Source organism: Pteropus alecto, unplaced genomic scaffold (genome assembly GCF_000325575.1).
Source record: "Pteropus alecto unplaced genomic scaffold, ASM32557v1 scaffold398, whole genome shotgun sequence".
In the NCBI taxonomy this organism is placed as follows: domain Eukaryota; kingdom Metazoa; phylum Chordata; class Mammalia; order Chiroptera; family Pteropodidae; genus Pteropus; species Pteropus alecto.
In genome coordinates, this window is record NW_006442497.1 from 2,729,050 (window position 1) to 2,749,815 (window position 20,766).

The 20,766-nt window shown below is 40.8% G+C and overlaps 1 protein-coding gene across 1 annotated transcript in view; it reads right to left on the reverse strand.

The window, feature by feature from the left end:
- Positions 1 to 4,775, reverse strand: part of TM4SF5 (transmembrane 4 L six family member 5) — a 5,009-nt gene extending 234 nt beyond the window's left edge. The window contains 5 exon segments of the mRNA XM_006922418.1: positions 4 to 81; positions 313 to 342; positions 344 to 447; positions 815 to 895; positions 4,605 to 4,775. Coding sequence (XP_006922480.1) covers positions 4 to 81; positions 313 to 342; positions 344 to 447; positions 815 to 895; positions 4,605 to 4,775 — 464 coding nt within the window.
- Between the last annotated feature and the right edge of the window lie 15,991 nt (positions 4,776 to 20,766).

Consider the following 20,766-nt stretch of genomic DNA (forward strand, 5'->3'; position numbering starts at 1 on the left):
AAGAGCGTCACATTCCAGAAGACCACACCAGGTGGCTCCACGCACAAATTCCAGTGGGTTTGGTTGAGCAAGTAAGAGCCTCTGTGGGGGCGGCAGGCTCATGTGAGAGAAGGAGGTCAGAGGGAGATCCTTCCTCCTGGTTCCCTGTCCCTGGCATGTGCTGAGGGGGATTTGCAAGGGGCTCGTTTGGCCCACGTGGAGGAAGCCCTCTCAAAGACAAGTCTTGCCCTGGTTTCCGGGCCCACATGGGAAAGGTGGGGAGACTCACAGAATGGGGTGAGGAGGGCGTGAATACAGGCTAATAAGCCTTACGAGGTCTCTTTGAAGTGGTAGTCCCACTTTGTTCATTAAACATTTGGGTCCAATTTAGAGACCGGTTCCAGATACCGAGAGGCAGTAGATGGCACCAAACAACCCGAAAGCCCAAGAGAAGATCGAGCGCAGCATCTGGATACAGAGTGGAGTAACGGTGAGTAAGGGCACCCTTCCCATGCGTTAGCAGGCTGCATCTAGCCCCCCTCCCCCCATTACTACGCTCTTCTTGAGTCCAGTTAAAAATACATTTCCTGTCAAACCCTGCTGCTTGGAATTAAGCTAACCCTAACTAAGAGCCAGCATCTGTGGAGATTCATGGGGGTTTTAGTCCCCACTAGTCAGGCCCACCGAGACTTCGGATGGGCGGATGAGGTGAATCTTGAACTCTGTAGAGGTGCTTGTGTAGCTAAATTCTGTGGAAGAGGCCGTGGCTTTAGGTTGGCTCTTCGAAGACCTGTTCAAAAACCCATCCTGAATTCCACCTTTATTTGGATCTTACCCTACAACGATTTCCACAGCAGCCTGTACCGCAACAGCCCTTGCTGCCTGCCCGAACGGCTGCAATTCCTGGACACAATATCTATGGAATAAGAGTCGGTGTGATAGTGAGTCCCCACAGATCCTCAAGACTTTAGGCATGTCAGTGCTTCCTCCTTCTGGAACCTGACTGTAATGTCCTCAGTCCTTTGGACTGAAGGGAAACCTTATCGTTACTTTTCTTGGAACATTGTCAGGCTCTATCTTAATTTATCATTATTTATGTAACCAACTTATCGCTATCCAGATTGTACCCTCCAGGAAGATAGAGCCTAATATCATTATATTCCCTATAAATCTTGGTGCATGGTAGGTGCCCAACTGAATGACAGTCAGGAGGCCTGGATTTAGTGCCAACCTTGTGCTCACTTCACACTCGATTAATTGATTTCTCTTGGCCTCAGTTTTGTCCTCTGTAAAATGGGTTTGCAATATCTACCTCATAGGCTGTTCTCATGATTTAATGAAATAATAGGTTGACTTGATATCAAGATTGGCTCAAAGTAAATGCTCAGTAACTATAAATTCCCTCAGCAGTGGAGGGGAAATGATAGCGGTGTTGGAGTGTCTGGGATCATGGTAGAGGGTGGAGGAGAATGTTATTGGAGGCTCTGAGTGTGAGAATCCCCAAGATACAGTACCAGTCCTTTTTTTTTTTTTTAATCCCTGTGGCCTTCTTCATAAAGTTCATCCTCTCCTAGGGCATCAGCTGCTCCTAAATCATGCCTCCAGATTCAGATCTATCTGCCCGAAGGATATGTTCACTTGAATGTCTTGGTTTTAGCTCAAATTCAGCTAGCTCATCTCACAATTTATTCTTCAAATTCATTTTTCTTTGACTTTCTTTTCTCTATCAGTGGAGATATCCTCCAGGTCACCCAGGCTGTAAAACTCGAATCCTCTACACCCAGCCAGACCTCAAGTCCTGTTGACTTTTCCTTCAACAGCTATTGAACCTGTCAGTCCTTTTTCTTCTACAGTCAATCCATAATTGTAATTGCTTCCCATGAAGATGATGTTCTCAGCCTCCCTACTGGATTCCCTATATCTTGCCCCAGGCCACCCCACACTTCATTTTACATGCCAGCACCCAGATTAAATTTAATTTTCAATGAGTCTTTTGTCTGCTCATATCCTTTAGGGTCTCCTCAAAGAGTAGACCATCTAGACTCAACTCTGGCAAGGCATTCGAGGAGGCTCTTGCCCTTTGACTCCAGCTTTATCTTTGTTGCTCGAGGTCAGGTTCTTTGCTTATCTCCCATCTCTAGAATTCCACAGCAGTCTTGACCTTTGCCACGGCACAGAGCAACATTTTGTTCTCCAGGGTAGGGCTGAGAGTTTTAGTTTTGTTATATCACCCACAGCAACCTCACGGAAAAACCTGTAGATTTAATGAACTTTCTATCAGACACATTCCCCTTTTTCATATCTCATGGGCCAGATCTAGGACCAGTTCTGACCCTCTGGCTTAGTCTCTCTGGTTAGGTGGCTTACTAGAAAGCTCTTGGATCAAAAGGCACCTAGAATTGACTTTTGGATTTACCGATTTTGAATGACCTGTGTATTTGATATTTTTTACTTTTTAAGTCAAAATGTTTGTTTCCTTTTGTTATCTGAGCTTCTCTATCTCGCTCTTTATCATTTCAATGAAAAGAGAAGGATAATTGTAAACAGTAGTAGGAAACACTGAGTTTATAGCTCAAATCTGCTTACTTTTCTTCATTCCTATGGCCACTGGCCTAGTCCAAGCTACTATCATCTGTCCTAAACAACTGCAGTGACCTCATTCCGGTCTTTCTATGTCCAATGCTGACCTTCTACCATCTATTCTTCGTATAGTAGCCAGAGGGATCTTTGTAAATCCCATAGAGTATGGAGCAACTAGAACTCTTCATACTTTGCTAATGGGAATGAGATTGGTATAAGAGCTTCAGAAAACTCTTTGGTATTGTCTAGTAGCACTGCATATTTGTACACCTTAAAAACCAGCAGTTTTACTCTTAGGTGTATCTCCAATAGAAATGTAAACATATATTCACATAAAGACATTTATAGGAATGTTTATGGCAGTATTATTTGTAATAAATCCAAGTTGGGGAATATCCAGATATTCATCAACAGTAGAGTGTTTTAATAATAAATTGTGGTATATTCACACAATGGAATGCATAGAAAGTAATAAACTACAATCACATGTAATAATATGGATGAACCTCACGAACATAATATTGAACTCAAGAAGCCAGACACAAAAGTGTCCATACTGTAGGATCCCATTTATATAAAGTGGCAAACAGGCAGAACTAATCCATGAGGGTAGATGTCAGGGTAGCGGGGACCTTGTTGGTGGCAGATAGTGCCTGGTGGGAGGCACATCTGTGATTCTGGTAATGACTTGTACCTTGATCTGGGTGCTGAGTATGTGGGTGTGTTCACTTAGTAAAAATTCACTAAGCTGTATACTAAGGATCTGGGCATATGTCCTCCTTTGTTTACAAGTCTTGTTTCTTTGATACTGACTGTGTCCCTAGTGGGAACACCAGCTTCAGGGAGAGCTGAGACCTTGCTTGTGTCCCTTGGCATACCACAGATCATGTGAATACATTTGAGAACGCCTTCTCAAGAGTGGCTCAGGGCATGGAAGTGAGAAGGCAGTTGGGAATGAGCATGTTGGGAGGGCATCCTTGGGGATCTCCCCTGAAGCAGGCTGGTTAGATCGTGCGAAGGTGGGGGTGATTTAGGCTGGAGAAGGGCAAGATGTGACACTGGGTGAGTGTGTAGGCCTGGGAGGAGTGTGACATTGCAGAGAGAGTTGAGGTTAGAGAGATGAAGTAGAGTCCAACAGCCATGGATTCATGTGGGAGGGGGAGTAGGAGAAAAGACCCCAGAGGGAAAGAAGGGATTGTTGGATAAAGGAGAGGTGGGACCTATGAAAGAGATGAAGAGGAGACCTCTCCTGGAGAATTTCATCAGTCAGCTATCCTGAGAGTGTGGAACTATGCTGGGTAGATCTTTTGTCTTCATTCTATGAAGATGTTAAACTACCTTGACCTTCCAAAGGTTTCTCTAAATGGGGGAGGAGTAGGAGGATGGGGGCAAGGAAGTCCAGGATATCTGTGTCTCTCCTTCCTCCACTTTTTCTGACAGATTCTAGTTTCCAGGAAGATGTGGGGGCACCTTCTCCACTGTACCTAGGTTCTGAGTTTATCCTTAGCCCCAAGCACAGAGGGGGCACCCAGAAATGTGGGCCGAGAGTGAAGAGACCTGGAGGCTGGGGAGGGTGACACCAAGCTGAGAGATGGAATGGCTGATCTGTGACAATGGCTGATCCCTGGCTCCAGACATTCTCACTGCACCCCACCCCCCATACCCATTATTACCTTGCCCTGATAACTTCCCACACATCCAGCTGCTCCTTCTGCCTCAACTCTTATAGTGAGGTGTTCCCAGCTTCTGCTCAGCAGTGGGGATGGGGAAGGGCACACATAGTCCCTTCTCAGAAGGGAAACTGCTTAGAGCAGTGAGGCTCCCTTCCTTCTTGTTCCCCTCAGACATTCAGCTTAGGACCCCAGGGCTCCACCAGGAGCTCTACACTGTGCTTAGTGTTTGGGAGGGTCCAGATCCCCACTGTGCCACTGCTATCCCTTCCCAGGCAGCTGTCCTTTTCTCTCTCTCTCCCTCTCCCTCCTCTTTGGAACCCCATAGACTGGCACCCAGAACTCTGGCCTGTGCTCCTTTGGCAGCCTTCTCACCATCAGGCCTCCTCCGATGAAGCCAGCCATGAACCAGACTTGCAGGCTGAGATGGTCATAATTGGTGGTCTCCCCATTAGGCACCAGCAGGAGGACATTGGCCATGATGCAGACCAGGGAGAGGGGGATGAGGGAGAGCCCCACGAAGCGGGCACACTTTCCTGTGCACATAGAGAGGCCTTTGGGAAGGACGGACAGTGAGTGAAGTGAGTCCGAGGTTTCTAGGTCCAGAGGAAAACAAACGTGAGCAAGGAACAAAGGTCAGGGAAGAGGTGCGGCAGAAACTGGACTGGCAATCTGATGATAAGGAAGAGAGGCAGGAGACACAGGCAAAGAGGAGGTAGAGGTGGAGGGGCTGCTGCCTATGATGCAAAGGGGAAGATGTGGTGGAGGAGGTGGAGGAGATTAACACAGAGGAAGTTGCCTGGGGTCAGTGTATTCTTCCTCTTGATGCACCCGCCTCTCCACAGCCCCTCCATTGGCTCCTTACCTGCTTTGTGAATTAGTCAAGCCCTTTAATGTCTCTTAAGTCTCAGGTGCCTCCTCTTTATCAAGGGTATAGTGCCACTTAGTTCATAGGCTGGCTGTGTGGATTAAATGAGACAATGTGAGAAATACTTTGTAAACTAGGATGCACTAAGCAGATATGTAGTGGCCTCATCATTTCTATTAGTTCTATAGGGAAGGTTCCTCTGGAAAGAAACTAAGAAGATGGTAGTGGACATTCATTGTTCTTTCATTTATTCTCCATATTTGTTTATCAAACCCTCCTCCTATTGAGGCCACTACTTGTCTCTCAGGGTGGTCTCTCGATTAAAGCCTGATTGATTAGAGCATTCCATTTCCTGGCCTCACTGTTTGACTCAGCAGTGACCACATGATCCAAACCAATCCTATGAGAATCAATTTCTGTTTTTTGTTGTTAGCAATCTGAGGTCAAAGAAGTTCAGTTTTTTTGTGGTGCTGAAGTTGCTGGTGACATACTGCCTGTTGGAGAGCAAAGTCAATCCAGAGGAAAGAACAATCAAAGGATAGAGAGACACTGAGTCTAGACGACATCATTTGAACGTGCAGATCCAGCTATGCCTGAAGCCTGATTATCCCTTGGATAGTTTTGATCATGCGAACCAGTCTGAGTTGTGTTTCTGTCAACTACAACGTGAAGAGTCTTTTTTGATATAGAGATTAATTCATTAAGCCCTTGCTGTGGATAGGACCTTGCTCTGGGGACTGTGGAGATTCAAAGTTGTATGCATGAGACCCAGATATGGGCCTCGGGGGCAAAAAAGACGAAGGCCCAAGTAGGATGTGGTAGTGCCATGGAAGAGATGAGGGTGGCAGGAAGTGCTGCAGTATTTCAAAGGTCACGCAATGAAATTGTCTCATAGGAAGTGGTATCCAGCCACTGGCCTCTGATGTAACTTGTCACAGCAGCCCACTCAAATCACTGCACAGACATGGAAAATGGAGAAGACTTACCCCTCAAAATGAATGCCAGAATCTTAGAGGAATTCCTACTATTTATGAGACAGAGGAGCTGGATTGAGAAAAATCTATGAAGAATTTACCTCTTGAATCAGAGGATACCTGAAACAAGGAAACACTTTGAACTTTAGAACTCTTGAAAAATATTTACTGTAGAATTTGAAGAGAATTTTCAGGAAGGTTTCACTAGAACTCTTTTGGAAGTAGGAGCAGAGTACTTAAAGAAAAGGTTGAGATGAAAAGGTGCCAGCATGTATTTGGATGAGAAAAGGGAGAATTACACAGAAACTCAAAATACACAAAGAATTAAAATCTACATCAGAAGCAGTGAAAAACAGAACTGAAGCTGAGACAAAGTGAATGAGGGATACAGAGGACAAACTTGAGAAAATTCTTGAGTTCACAGGAAAAAAACTAAAAGATTGGAAAAAAGGACCAGCAATTAAAACAGTGGAAGGGAAGATAATAAGAGGTCAGGTTGCTGTAGAAGTACCAGCCTCTAGCCCAGGAATGTTAAGAGGTTGATGCCCTATAAAAAAATTTAAAGGGCATGAAAATGGGGGGAATGAAGAGGAATTTCCCTCTTAATTGGCCAACATTGCTAGTCAGCTCTTTTCTGCTTCTGTAAACATGCTTGTTGCAAGGCCAGAGATCTCAGGGTCAACTGAGAACTCATCCTCCCCTAAAGATGTATTGCTTTAGTGCTTGTTAGGAAAGATGTATTGCTTTAGTGCTTATTAGATAGAAAATCCTATGATCTGTAACTGCCTGTAGCCCATAGCAATTTCAGGGGTCTGAAAATCAGCCCATGCCAACTGTAATAACGTGGGTATAAAAGTGAAATTGCCCCTAAGCTCTGCGCCCAGATTTTCAGAGCACTTGCTCTTCTGGGACTGCCGGTGTAATAGAACTGAGTTCTCTTTCTTTCTGGGTTCCTGCTTGGATTTTCGCTGGTCTGATTTTTGGAGCTTTTGGGATTTTTCCATAACAAGGTAAGGAAATGAGCTGCTCCCAAAGACAAGAACAGAAATAGTGGAAGTGACACCACAATTAACAAATCTGTACTAGGAAAAACGTCTGTTTTAGAAAGTACAGACAATTCCAGATCCTCACTGCCCACACGCATGCACAGACTCCCCCACTATCAACATTCCCTACCAGAGTGGTACATTTGTTACAATCAATGAACATACATTGACATATCATTACCACCCAAAGTTTTTCATAGATCTGTTTGAGTTAGCAGGATGGCCTACTAATTCAGGTAAAATATTAAAAGTATCCAAGGTAAAGTATTAATAGTGAACTAAACTTAGATTCATCCTGACAAAATACGCAAATTAAAGATACATCTCAGCAGAATTAAAAGGCTACCTAGAAAGGAACAAAAGTTCGTCGGGCCTTAGACTGCTTTGCAATACTAAATGGCAGAAGACAAAGGAGCAACTTATATATATATACTTATATAGTATGAGAGAAAAAAAAAGTACGTTATATAGTATGACAGAAAAACTTATATAGTATGACAGAAAAAAACTTATATAGTATGACAGAAAAAAAAGTATGTTATGTATACAGTTAAGTTGCTTTTCGTGTGTGAAGAATTGTATTTCTGAGAATGCTTGGGTTTGGAAATACCACTATCACTTCCTTTTTTTTTTTTCAAGTATTTTAACTCACCAAGAGATAAAGTAAAATAAAAACTCCAAAATGACGATGTCTCGGCATAACTGCAAATAATTTTTATAAGTCTGGTTATGAAACTGAATGTACATTTCAAAAAAAAAAAAAATCTTTTGAGTGAAAAAGTATGTAACGTAAATTTTAAAAATTATATTAACAGTAGTAAAGATGTCAATCATTTTTTGCCTGCCATGCCCAGAATCCTTTTTAAGGAAATATATTAGGAAATATGTCAGGGAAACCCAACTCTACTGAAAAAAAAAGAGGATTTATTGGTTCAAGTAATCATAACGTCCCAAGGTAGAACTAACTTTCAAGCGTGATCTATGAAAGAAATAAGTGATAAGCTGGACTTCATTAAAATTAAAAACTGCTCTGTGAAAGACACCGTCAAAAGAATGAGAAGACAAGCCACAGACTGGGAGAAAATATTTTCAAAAGATGTATCTGATAAAGGATTGTTACTCAAAACACACAAATAACTCTTAAAACTCAACAATAAGAAAAAAGAACAACTCGATTAAAATATTGAGTGAAAGACCTGAATAAACACCTGTCTGAAGAAGATATACAGTTGGCAAATAAGCATCTGAAAAGAGGCTCAACATCATATGTCATCAGGGAAAATGCAAATCCCTACAACAATGAGATACCACTAGACATCTATTAGAATGGCCAAAATCCAAAACACTGACAACGTCAAATGCTGATGAAGATGAGGACTCTCATTCATTGCCGGTGGGAATGCAAAATGGTACAGCAACTTTAGAAGGTTTGATAGTTTCTTAGAAAACTAAACATACTCTTATCAAATGATGTAGCAATTGTGCTTCTAAGTATTTACTCGAATGAGTTGAAAACTTATATCCACACAAAAACCTGCACACAGATGTTTATAGCGGCTTTATTCTTGATTGCCAAAACTTGGAAGCAATCAAGATGTCCTTCAATAGATGAAGGAGAAATAAACTGTGATACAGAACAGCTTATTTTAGACAGTAAAACATTATTCAACACTAAAAAGAAATGATTTATGAAAAGACATAATGGAAACAAATGTATATTACTATACAAAGAAGCCCATCTGAAAAGGCTACAGACTATATGATTCTAACTGTACGACATTCTGGAGAAGGCAAGACTCTGGGGACAGTAAAAAGGTCAGCGATTGCCAGGGATTAGGGGTAGGGGGAGGGATAAATAGGCAGAGCACAGAGTCATTATACATTTGTCAAAACCCATAGAATGTACAATGCCAAAAGTGAACCCTATGTAAACTGTGGACTTTGGGTGGTAATGATATGTCAATGTATGTTCATTGATTGTAACAAATGTACCACTCTGGTAGGGAATGTTGATAGTGGGGGAGTCTGTGCATGTGTGTGGGCAGTGAGGATCTGGAATTGTCTGTACTTTCTATTCAATATTGCTGTGACCCTAAAACTGCTCTAAAAAAAAAGCCTATTAAAAAAAGTCCCCAAGCTAAGATAGTAGATCTTAAACATTCTTATCACAAGAAAAAAAAGTTGTGACTATGTGAGATGATGGATGTTAACTGATTGTGGTAATCATTTTGTAATATATATGTATATCAAATCATTATATCGTATACTTAAAATCTATACAATATTATGTGTCAGTTATAACTCAATATTTTAAAAAGTCTCCAAAAAATTACATTGTGTTTTAAAATGGAGACAGAAAGCTAATGATGTATTTACAAAGTCATGGAAACAAAGTAGTGGGGCAATATCTGACATGAGTGATGGCATCAATTCTGTTGATACCATCTGGTAAAACGAGAAAGCTCCAGGAGTTTGAGAGAAATTCTTGGAGGCTGTAGTGGTGCACTCTTGAGAAATGTTGTGTCACCAGTGCCCTTGATGGCACAGAGGACAGTACTGTATGGGAAAACACAGACATTGATAACTCTATAAAATGTCATAGCAAAGATTCAGGAGAATCAGACCCTAAGAAACTTTAGGAATATTTTAATAACCAATTTATTTTGCTTACAATTTTCTTTTCATGTATGCACCGAAATACTTTTTAAAAAGGGTCTGAAAGAGCTTTTAATTAGCATAAACAAAAAATTTAAATGTTAAGAAAGCATCGTGTAGTAATTTAACTGGCAGCTTTTTTTTCTTAGTGGTACATAAAATAATAGTGTGTTACAATTAAAATTATTTTAGATTCAGTGAATTCAGTATTGAGTACCCTCTCTGTATAGGCCTAGTTTTGGACCCTGTGGATATAGTACTAAACTTGACAAAGTTCCTCTCTGTAGTTTATATTATATTTTGGGGAGACAAGCAATACACTAGAAATTAGAGACTATGCTGAATTATATGAAGGAAATAAGCAGAGTACTGTAACAGAGAGTGTGACTGGGGTGGTGGATATTCTAGATTCAGTGGTTAGAGAATCAGAACCACACTGAGACATGGGCGGGAGGGGCCCCCATCTGGCTCCCTACTTAGTTCAGTGCTTCTTCAATTTTACCTTCATACAGATCTCCTGGGGATCTTGCTAACATGCAGATTCAAATTCAGTAGGGCTGGGACAGGACAGAGAGGATGCATTTTTAACATGCTCCCAGGTAATTGCTGATGCTTTTGTTCCAAGGACTACACTATGTGTAGCAAGGCTGTAGGAACCTCTGAATATCACAAGTACTGAAACACAAAGCCCTTTTCCACCCTTTCAACCTTGGTAGAAAGTTCAGTTACTGACTGAGCAAACAGGAATTATGAGAGAGCGATGTGCCAATTGAAGTGGATGGGAGGCTGAGTCTGCAGGTGGGTCTCGTTAGCCATATAGGAGTCTGGCCAGCATCTGCTCACCTTACCCCAGCCGTTCAGGGCTAACCCTCAGGCTTTCAGGTGACAGCCCTGGTCCAGGGAAGAATTTGGCTCTAGCCTCTGTATTATGAGGCAGTAGGCAGGCTAAGGATGTGAACGTGGGCCAGGCCTTGGGCATAGCTTGATTTATCTATTAAAATATTTAGACTTATGGTATGTGGGCCTTCATTTGTTTTACTGTCCTGGGCCTTACAAGTGTTAGTAGTGGGCCTGAAGAATGTAATAACAACAACAATAATAACGACTGACATAATAATAATAATGGCTAACCTGTATGCCAGGTGCTAAGTATTTAACATATATTAACTCCCACAATTCTCATAATAAACCTAAGAGGAATTGGAACAATTATCATCATCCCTGTTTTGCAGATGAGGAAACTGGAAGTGCCTGGATTCAAATCCAGACAGTTTGGCTCCAGGGTCTGTGCTCTTGACTGTGATGCTCTATTGCCTTTCCTCAGAGAAGGGAGCCTTTTGGAGGAGGCCTGAAGGAGAGGAAGAGACAGCCACAGAATGAGCTGGAGGCAAAGCCTGCATGTTCTGGCTTGAGGGAACAGGCAAAGTCTCTGGAGGAAAAGAGTTGCATTAAAGGACCAAGAGGAGACCAGTGTGATTAGGATGGAGGAGAGAGGTCCAAGATGAGGGGAACGGGGTAGGCAGCAGTTAGATCATGTAGGGCCTAGTGAGGTGTTTAGAAGCCTTTTGCAGGGGACAGTTTTAAGTAAGGGAATGACATGATTTTATTTTGTTTTTTAAAAAGACTGTTTTGGTGGTATCTGGAGAATGAAGTGTAGAGGGGAAGGGTAGAAGTAGGGAGACCGGTGTTGGAGGCTGTCACAGTGGTCCAGGGAAGAAATTACACAGAAATTATCCAGGGGTATGTGTAGGGACAGCACTGGGTTACTGATGGATTGAATATGGATGCAATGGAAAGAAAGAAGGAAACCAAAGGTGGTTTCTAAATCTTGGGCTTGGGCAACCGAATGAATAGTGGTTTTGTTTCCTGAAGTGGGGAAGCCAAAACCATGGAAATGAATGGTATGAAGGGAACCCCAGGAATAAGAGTGATGCTTTTCGAGGATCCCATGAATTGTTGTTGAGGATATTTTGTAATGTAACCTGGGGTGGGAATGAGGGTTGCATGCTCTCTTGGCATGGTAAGGCCAGGGTTATCAGTTCCTGAGAAATAAGGTTCAATATGGACCAGACGAGTCTTCAGAAGGAAAGTAATCCTCAGATGATGAAGCGTGTTTGAATTCGGATTTTTTAGTAGAAAGCTTGCAAATGTAGCCCCTCAGCATTTTTATCCTCTTTCCTCTCATAGCTGATACCCCTGGAGATCATGGCACCAGAGTTCATTGTTCTCTTTCACCCTCCACTATATGTTTGTGGTAAGTAGACACTGAGATATGGGGGGAGGGAGGATGCATTTGACTGTAATATTTGCAAGACACAAAAAGATATGGGAATATATATTTTTTCTGTAGTCAGGAAGGGGTCGTATTCCCAGATAAAAGGGCACCAACTCAGCAGAGGGTAGGAGAGAATTGTAGGAAGAGGTAGAATATTAGAAACAGAGTATTAGCCATTGTGAATTATCTGTGAGTGAGTCACAATCTGGCAAGGAGCAAAGTTTCTAGAGCAGGAGCTCCATGTCCAGTGTCTCTCTTCTCATTACCCTCCCAGGTAAAGATATTTAAACTTTGTAGTCAAGACTGCTTAACTCCTTATTAATGTAGTGTATATTCATTTCAGGGTAGGCTATCAAGGCGGAATCCTGAGCAAGGGAGGGCACTCCCTGTTCGATGTCATCTAAGAGGTGTCAGTCACCACATCCTCATTAGGGACCACAGAGTGGCAATGAAGAACTGCCAGCAGATAATAGCCCAGCAGAGAACACATGATGCTTTGTCTCTCTGTAGGTTCTTCTCTAGAGGGTCATTGGAGACACCCTGTGGGAAGACGAGAGGGGTCTCACCACACGGTCCCCTTTTCTTTGTGTTATTTTAGGTAATGTATTAGTTTGCTAGGGCTGCCGCAACATGGACTGAGTGCCTTAAAAAACAGAAGTTTATTCTCATAATTCTGGAGGCCAGAAGACCGAGATCAAGATGTTGGCAGGGTTGGTTTCCTTGGCTTATAGACAGATCTTGTGTCTTCCCGTGATCTTCCCTCTGTACATGTCTGTGTTAAAATTTCCTCTTTTTATGAGGACACCAGTTTTTTTGGATTAGGGCCCACTGTAATGACCTCATTTGGCTTATTTAAAAACCTACCTCCAAATACAGTCACATTTTGAGGTCCTGGGGATTAGGACTTCAACATATGAATTTTTGGGAGCCACAATTGAGCCCATAATGGGTGGGTAAATCCTCCTTACACCAATAGGGCTACCCCAATTTAATCGGCACAATCTGAGGAGGAGAGGAAAGGGATATGCTTAACTTGTTGATTTAATTGGGGAGACTCATAACATGTTATTCTACTCTTGATTCCTAGTCAAGAAATACAAGTTAAGGATACTTTTGAAAATGTTAAAGAAAAACATTTGAGAAATTAAAAATGGAATATATGCCTTCCAAAGCATCGGAGAAGACAAAATGGAAGAAAACTTAATCTACATAGCAGAAGATAAAGCATCAAGTAACCGTAAAAAATGGAAAGCATAAAATAAGATGACTAATTATACCAAATATATGGTCAGAAAAATTCATGTCAGTATTTTAAACTCCTCCATGAAAAAAAAAATTTTTTAAGTTGAGCTAATCAGCAAAATTCTGTTAACAGTGGTTGTCTCGGAGGAGGGGAATTGAGTGATGGGAGACAAGAGAGGAAGGGAAATTACTTTCCACTTTTGTTAAAGGATATTTTTGTACCTTTTGGATTTTGTCATTGTGTTATTTAAAAAATAAACACATAACAAAATTAAATAATATTGTATAGATAGTATTTTGTTAATGGTCACTTTATATTGATATAAGGTATATTTACAATGATTCTATAATAGCTGTAAACCTTCAGGTACTAAATCATATTGCATTGGAACATGTAAAGCCATAATAGTTAGAAATGCACTGGGAAACTTTGAGAAATATAATAGTAGTGAGAAACTATAACATAACTCATGAGTCTTTGGCAGATGAAGTAAGAAAAAATATTTAGAGGTATTGAGAATCTAAATGAGAATAAGGTTGGTTGATTAATTAGCCAGTCATTGAATAAATATTTATTGAGTGTCTGTTTTGTGTGCCAGGCCCTTTGGTGGATACCAGGAATATAGTGGTGAATATAAAGTCTCCATCTAGAGCTTGCATTCAAATGATATTTATTGAACTTTGTATCTCATAAATGGAAAATACACCTTTTTTCAATGCCAGTGAAACATTTACAAATATTGATCCAATATTAGGCTCTGAAAGAAATATCAAATTCTTATAGGTGGGAGGAAAACCAGGAGAGTGTGATGTCCTGGAGGCCAAGGTAGTATTTCAAGGAGGGAATGGCAACCTTTTAAATGCTGCTAAGAGGGTGAACTGTCCAATAAGTGTGCTTTCATTGGCATGGTAGGGATGTGAATGAGGAAGAAAGGATGACTAGACATTTGAGGAACACATTCAACGTGAAAGACTCAGAAACAAATAGAAAAAAGGAATTTGCAAGGAATAAACAACATAAGAAGAACTGGTAGAAAGATGAGGAAGTTCTCTTCTGGTTGCTTCTCTATAAAATAAAAATTAAGATAACTAGTTGAGGATGGTGGTGGGGGGTTGCCATTTGGGGAGAGAAGGAGTATGAAGTCATCATTTCAGAGACTAGGAGAGAGAATTGAGTAGGAAAATCTACTCAATAGGGGATTGTTGGGCAGTACTAAGAGCCGACTTGTGAGTTGTCATTATAAATTCAAAGTGAGATCTGTCAGCAAAGTTGTTTATTTCCAGCTATATTTAGTACCTCAGGGAAAGTCTCATTGTTGGTAAGTTTGGTTTAATCACGCTTGAAGTTTTGCAAGTAAGAAGGAGGGAGAAGGGCAAGAGTATAAAGAGTGTATGCAAAAGAATGATTATAGTAATGAACAATTGGATCTAAACTGGGTGAAGTGGAATGTGAAGACATGAAGAGGGTGGTGGACAGTGAAAATGTAGACTGGTCAATGGACTCAAGAGCCCGAAGTATTGAAGAATTGTTGAACTGAGAGTACAGGGAGGGGATTTGAAATCAGGAGATTGGAAGTGGTATAGTTACTGATAATGACAGGGTATTAGCATTTGGCCATTGGAGTGTGTGGCTGAGGTGAGGTGGAGGAAATTATAGTAGGTTGCAGAGGACAAGGAACTGAGAGGTAAGGATGTTGTTTGGGTTGTCTAGGTGGATGTCTTGGTCTACATAAATTAAATAATTAATGATGGAGAAACAAATGTAAGCCAAATGCTTAAGCCTTCAGTGAAATTGGTAGATGGTGGAAGATGATTGCAACCAGGATGGGTAATGGGCAGTATAGTCTTTTGGTATGTTCTTCAGAGAGGCTGGGGATTTTGGAAGTAACAGAGGGAGTAAGAAAGACACCTGCCTTACCTCAGAGGATATGGGATGTGGGAGAAAAAACAACTACTTCTTCAAAGGGTTTCCAGGGAGTGGTGACTTGGGGAGAGCCAAGTTTCTATGAGAACAAAAGGAAACTGCAAGAAGTTGATGATTTGGGATTTTGTTGACCTTAAGTTCCAGAGGGTCCAATGAAAGGATTTGGGGCAATGTGGGGAGGAGATAGGAGATAGAACCCCAAAACTGATGAGAGTCACTTGGGGATAAGTCAAGGTGACAGTGGATGAGCTGACAAGTGTAGACTTCTGGTGTTCCTACGATTTACAGGGCTGTAAGGTATGATCTTCTCTTTGTGAAAGGCAAGAAGTTAGTGTTAGTTATAGTCTCTGTTTTGGGATTGATCTCTTAGGCAGTTTGCAATAATAATAAACACAACATATAACATCTATTGAACTATGCTGAGGATTCTTCTAAGCATTTACATTTATTCATTTCTTTCATCCTCATGACAACCCTATTACTATCCCCACTTTACAAGTGGGGAACAGACACAGAGATTGGGTAACTTTCCCAACATCATGAAGCTACTAAGTGGGAAGCCTGGATTTAAACTCAGGCTGTCTGACCCCTAAGCATTGTCTTTTTTCTTTTTTTAATTTTAAGAGTAAATTTTATTTAACCTAACATGTCCAAAATGTTACCATTTTAACATGTAATCAACATAAAAAGTTAGAGATACTTTACATTCTTCATACTAAGTCTTCAAAATTTGATTTGCATTTTATAGTTGAGGCACATCTCAAGACAAACTTGCCATATTTCTTGTGTTCAATAGCCCTAAGTGGCTAGTGGTACTGTATTCATTCCTAAGCCTTGGCTTTCATCATATTCCATTCCACCTCTAACTGCAGTGGTGAGCTGAGCACTGCTGGGATGGGGAAGTAGTGATCTACCAAGAGCTCATGGATTTATCTCTGTAGGTCTCCCTTAAATCCCTCCGTGTATTTCAAAGAAAACTTGATGGAAGCGTTTCTGGTTCCCTGGCCAATCATCAAGGAAAAAAGGGCTTTCACAGTAAGTCTTTCTTATCTGTCCCGGGGAATCATGTCATTTCCCAAGAAGCAGTATGGTGTAGAGGTTAGATGCCAGATTGCCTGGGTTTATTCCCAGGCTACCTTGCTTGTCCTTGTTTAAGTTATTTAACTTCTGCATGTCTAATTTCCTCATCTGTAAAATAATGATAACAACAACAACAACAACAATAATAATACCTGACTTGTAGGTTTGTTGTGAGGATTGAAGTGATTATATGTATAGTGCTTAGGACATAGTCTGGCATGGAGCAAGCACTGTATGCATATTTGCTCTTTGTACTTTCCATGCTAGGCAATTGAGTGAATCTCAGAAGAGTTTCTCCAGGGTTCTGGATCTGAATCAGCCTGGGTTCAAACCAGGTTTGTCTAAATCCATAACCAATGGCCTGCCTCTTAGCAACTGATTGAATAATCAGAAAATTAGCAAGGATATAGAAGACTGTCTAATGACATGAAAAGCTGTTCATAACATGTTGTTTTATTAAAAAAGCAAACTAGTTAGATACAGTATGATTAAAGTTCTGTAAAAATGTGTAGATTCTTACAAAAGAGACTGTAAACACACCAAAACAGTGATGGTGGGATTGAAGGTCATTTGAATTTTCTTTTTAGTGTTTTCTGTATTTTCTAAGTTGCCTGATCGTTGTCTCCAATCACCTTCCTCTTACTTATCCACTCAAGTCTGCCAGCAGCACTCTGTTGAATACTCTTATATCCTTGCTGTGAAGTACAGGAGACATTTCTTCACCTTGATCTTACCTAACCTAAGCAGCATCTGACACAGCTGACCACCCTTTTTTTGTTTCTGAACTCTCCTGATTTTTCTGATACCTTCAGGACTTCCCCTTCTCCTTCCTGGCTCCTCTTCCTCTGACCATCCTGACATGCTGGCCTTCACCAGGATTCTGTTTTCTAAGACCCTTTCTCATTCTCTCTAGGTGCTCTCATCCACTCTCCTAGTTGTGTGAGTTCCATCTCAGGTACCAATTGCCTACCAGAAGCTCTACCAGGGGGTCCCACAAGTATTTCAGACTTAAGCTCCACCCTGACTTTGTTACCTTTCTCTCCTACCCGCTCCTTCCAACTACTCTAACTCCACTCCTCTTATGTCCCTACTGTGAGCAGATGGCACTTTTTTTTAATCTAGTTGCCCTAGCTAGGAGCCAGGGAGTCATCCTTCATTCCTTCAGCTCCTTCCCTGCCCCTCCCTTGCCCCAATATCTATTCATTGATCACAGCCTGTTATTTCTATCTCCTCATTAGCCCCAGAATCCACTTGTTTCTTCCAGCATCAAGGCACTATCACCTCTTGCCTGTATGGTTACCAAAACCTACTAGCTGATCTGTCTCCTCAAGTCTTACCCTCTCATAGTCCATTTCGCCTCCTCCACCCCCTGCCAGTATAGGAGGAATATCTTTCTAAAATTCCTTTAGTAAATGCCAAGTGTCTACTGTATCCTAGGCACTGTGCTAGGGCATAGTTATAAAAAAGGCAGACAAGTTCTCCCTTTCATGGAATTCACTTTTTAGTATGTTGGAAGTGGGGGTAATAAACACAAATAAATGAAATTAAACAACTGTGCCGAATGTTCAAAGAAAATAAAAGAGTAATGTGATAGACAGTGATGGAGAAGGGAGCCTCATCTCATTCTAAACTCCAACCATACTGAACTACCGTAGTTCTCCCCAGTGCCTTCCTTACTTTTGCCCCAGGGCCTTTGCATATGCTATTGCTGTTTTTCTCTTTTTCTTTACCTGGCTAAATTGTCCTTCAGGTCACTGCTTAGATGTCATCTCTTCCAGGAAACCCTCCCTAACACTGTGATGCTATCTTAAGTGCCTCCTCTATGTCTGTAAGAGTCTGTAACTCTTTCATTATCATACCAATCACATTGTACTGTAATTTCCCTGTTACTTCTCTGTTTCTTCCAGGCCTCTCTTCAAGCTGGGGACTTGCAGATGTTTGACCATGGTGTGTAGTAAGAGGTATATTTTATATCACGAAGTGGCATATACACACACATATAAGCATATATTGTATATACAAGTGAAACAAATGTTTCACAAAATATTTACTCTTACTACATATGATACACTTAATATTTTATTCTATTCTGTTTCATTTAAAAAATGCTATTTGAGGCCCACTAAATTGACTTTATGACCTCCACAAAATCTCACAAATCTACATTTTGAAAATCTTGCCCTAGATGAGGGGTCAGCAAACTTTTTCTCTGAAAGGCCTGTTAGCAAGTAAATATATGCAATTTGAAATTTCATATAATTTTCACATCATGAAATATTATTCTTTTGATTTTTCAGCTTGCAGGGCATACAAAAACAGGTGGTAGGCGAGATTTGGCCAGAGGTCATAGTTACTGACCCCTGCCATACACTGTAAGCTTCACGGAGATAAGGATCATTATGTCTTTTTTTCCCCACTGTATCTCTAAGGTCCAGCATAAGCCTTGTGTGCATTCAATCAATATTTAGTAAGTGAATTATTAAGGAGAGAAATTTGTGGATTTTATTACAAATGTACTGTGTGTTCATGGAAGAAAAATGAGCAGTACAGCTAACAAAATGAATAAACAATCCTTAGTAATCCTGCCACTAGGAGAGAATCATATCCTTTCACACTTTTATGCAGTTGACAGCAGAAATTTAGGGAATGGTTATTTTCTGGCCGAAGGAGTGGTGAAAAGTTCCATTTCCCCTCAGTCTACTGGAGACCTAGACTTCCCTTTTATGGTTGTAGGGGACAAAGCTCCATGAGGGCTTAGCAGGGGATTCTAACCTTATCTCAGGGTCAAGAAAGTCCTCCTTCCCTAAGGAAGTGATGTTTACACTGGGAAGGAATTAGATGAGCAAGAAAACAGGGAAGTTCCACAATGAGAGAGTGTGGTATCTTCATTTAGAGAAGTCTGGCTGAAGGGCAGAGAGTGGGTGGGAAGTGGCATGAGATCAGCCTGTGGAGATTGGCTGAGACCACATTAAAATGGCCTTGTCATCTAGATCTAACTAACTACCAGTTTACAAGAACTAAAGAGATAAATGAACAAATTAAAAAACACCCTGAGGAAGTAATCAGCCAAATCCAGAATGAGGAACTTTCTATAGGACAAATGATTCAGTTTCTCATTGAATCAGTGGCATGAAAAAAAGAAAGAAAAGAGAGGTTGGTTAGGACAGATGGCGACTTCTAAGCTTTTTACATATGGAACCATAAACTGTATGTCCCCCATTTCAATTTTTAATAAATTTTGCCGCTACAAAAAAAAAAAAAAATTAGGAGGTTGGTCTGTTAGAGAATGTAAGAGACTTAAGAGACATAACAACCAGAAACCATGTGTGGATCTTATTTATTTCTTGATTAGAACAAACAAATGTAAAAGGCATCTTTGAGATAATTGAAAGAATTTGAATACGAACTGGGTATTATGAGATATTAAAGAATGATTATTAATTTTATTGGGTATGATAATGGCGTGGTGGTTACAATAAAAAAAAAGCCCTTATTAGTTATAGATGTACATAAATGAGATGACTGATGTTTGGGGTGTGCTTTAAAACACTCTGGAAAAAAGCTGAGAGTGTGTGGTATTGTGATAATCATAAGAAATACATATTTGATCTTTGTCCCACGTTCCTGGCACAAATGCTTCAAAAACCCTTGGAATATCATATCTCTTATAATTCATAATAAGCCCCTTTCAACCATATCCAACTTTATGCTAAGGAAGTGACTCTTGGTGGGCCTCTACATAGCTTCAGGAATATTTCTCAGGAATAACCTCCTGTGAGTCTAGATTGTTTACAGTCATCTGATTGTTTAGTAGAGAGATGCAGGTCCTTTATCAACCCAAACATGCTCTTCTACCCTGCAGCATTTAACACCAAAGCTATTGCTCCTAAATTAGTCATTCTCATGATGCATTTTAGTAGAGGTTCTTCAGGAAGCTCATCATCTGAATCTATAAAATGAAGCAGCTTCTTCACATTATATGTCCTGGTTTCAGTATTTTCTTGGTTGTGACCTCCCTGCATTTGACTACTTTCTTGGTGGTCAGAGGCCTTAGAGGTGCTTTCTGTTGTCCCAGCATAATTTGTCACTCCGTGGACAGCTTTGAGGCTAGTGGCCAAAGCTTAGACTGACCAAACTCTGAACTTAGTTTAGCATCAAAGTCTAAATCAGAACTCATTTTAAATTTTATTTTAGTTATTACAGATAATAACCAAGGGATTTTGTTTCACTTTTTTCTTATTAGTTTGCATTTCCTTATGTATCTAGTGAACCAACTCCTAGGAGTTAGATTCAACTCTAAATTCCATTTGTAACTTTTGCCTTTAATAACTGATTGCAGCATACCTACTGCTCCATACCATCGGTGACCATGTGGCCACCCAGGAATCAAAGGTCCTCGTTCCCCACTCTTTCATTCTTTGTCTTCCCAAACCACATATTTCTGTAAGCCAGAGCCAGTTTAGCAAATCTCAC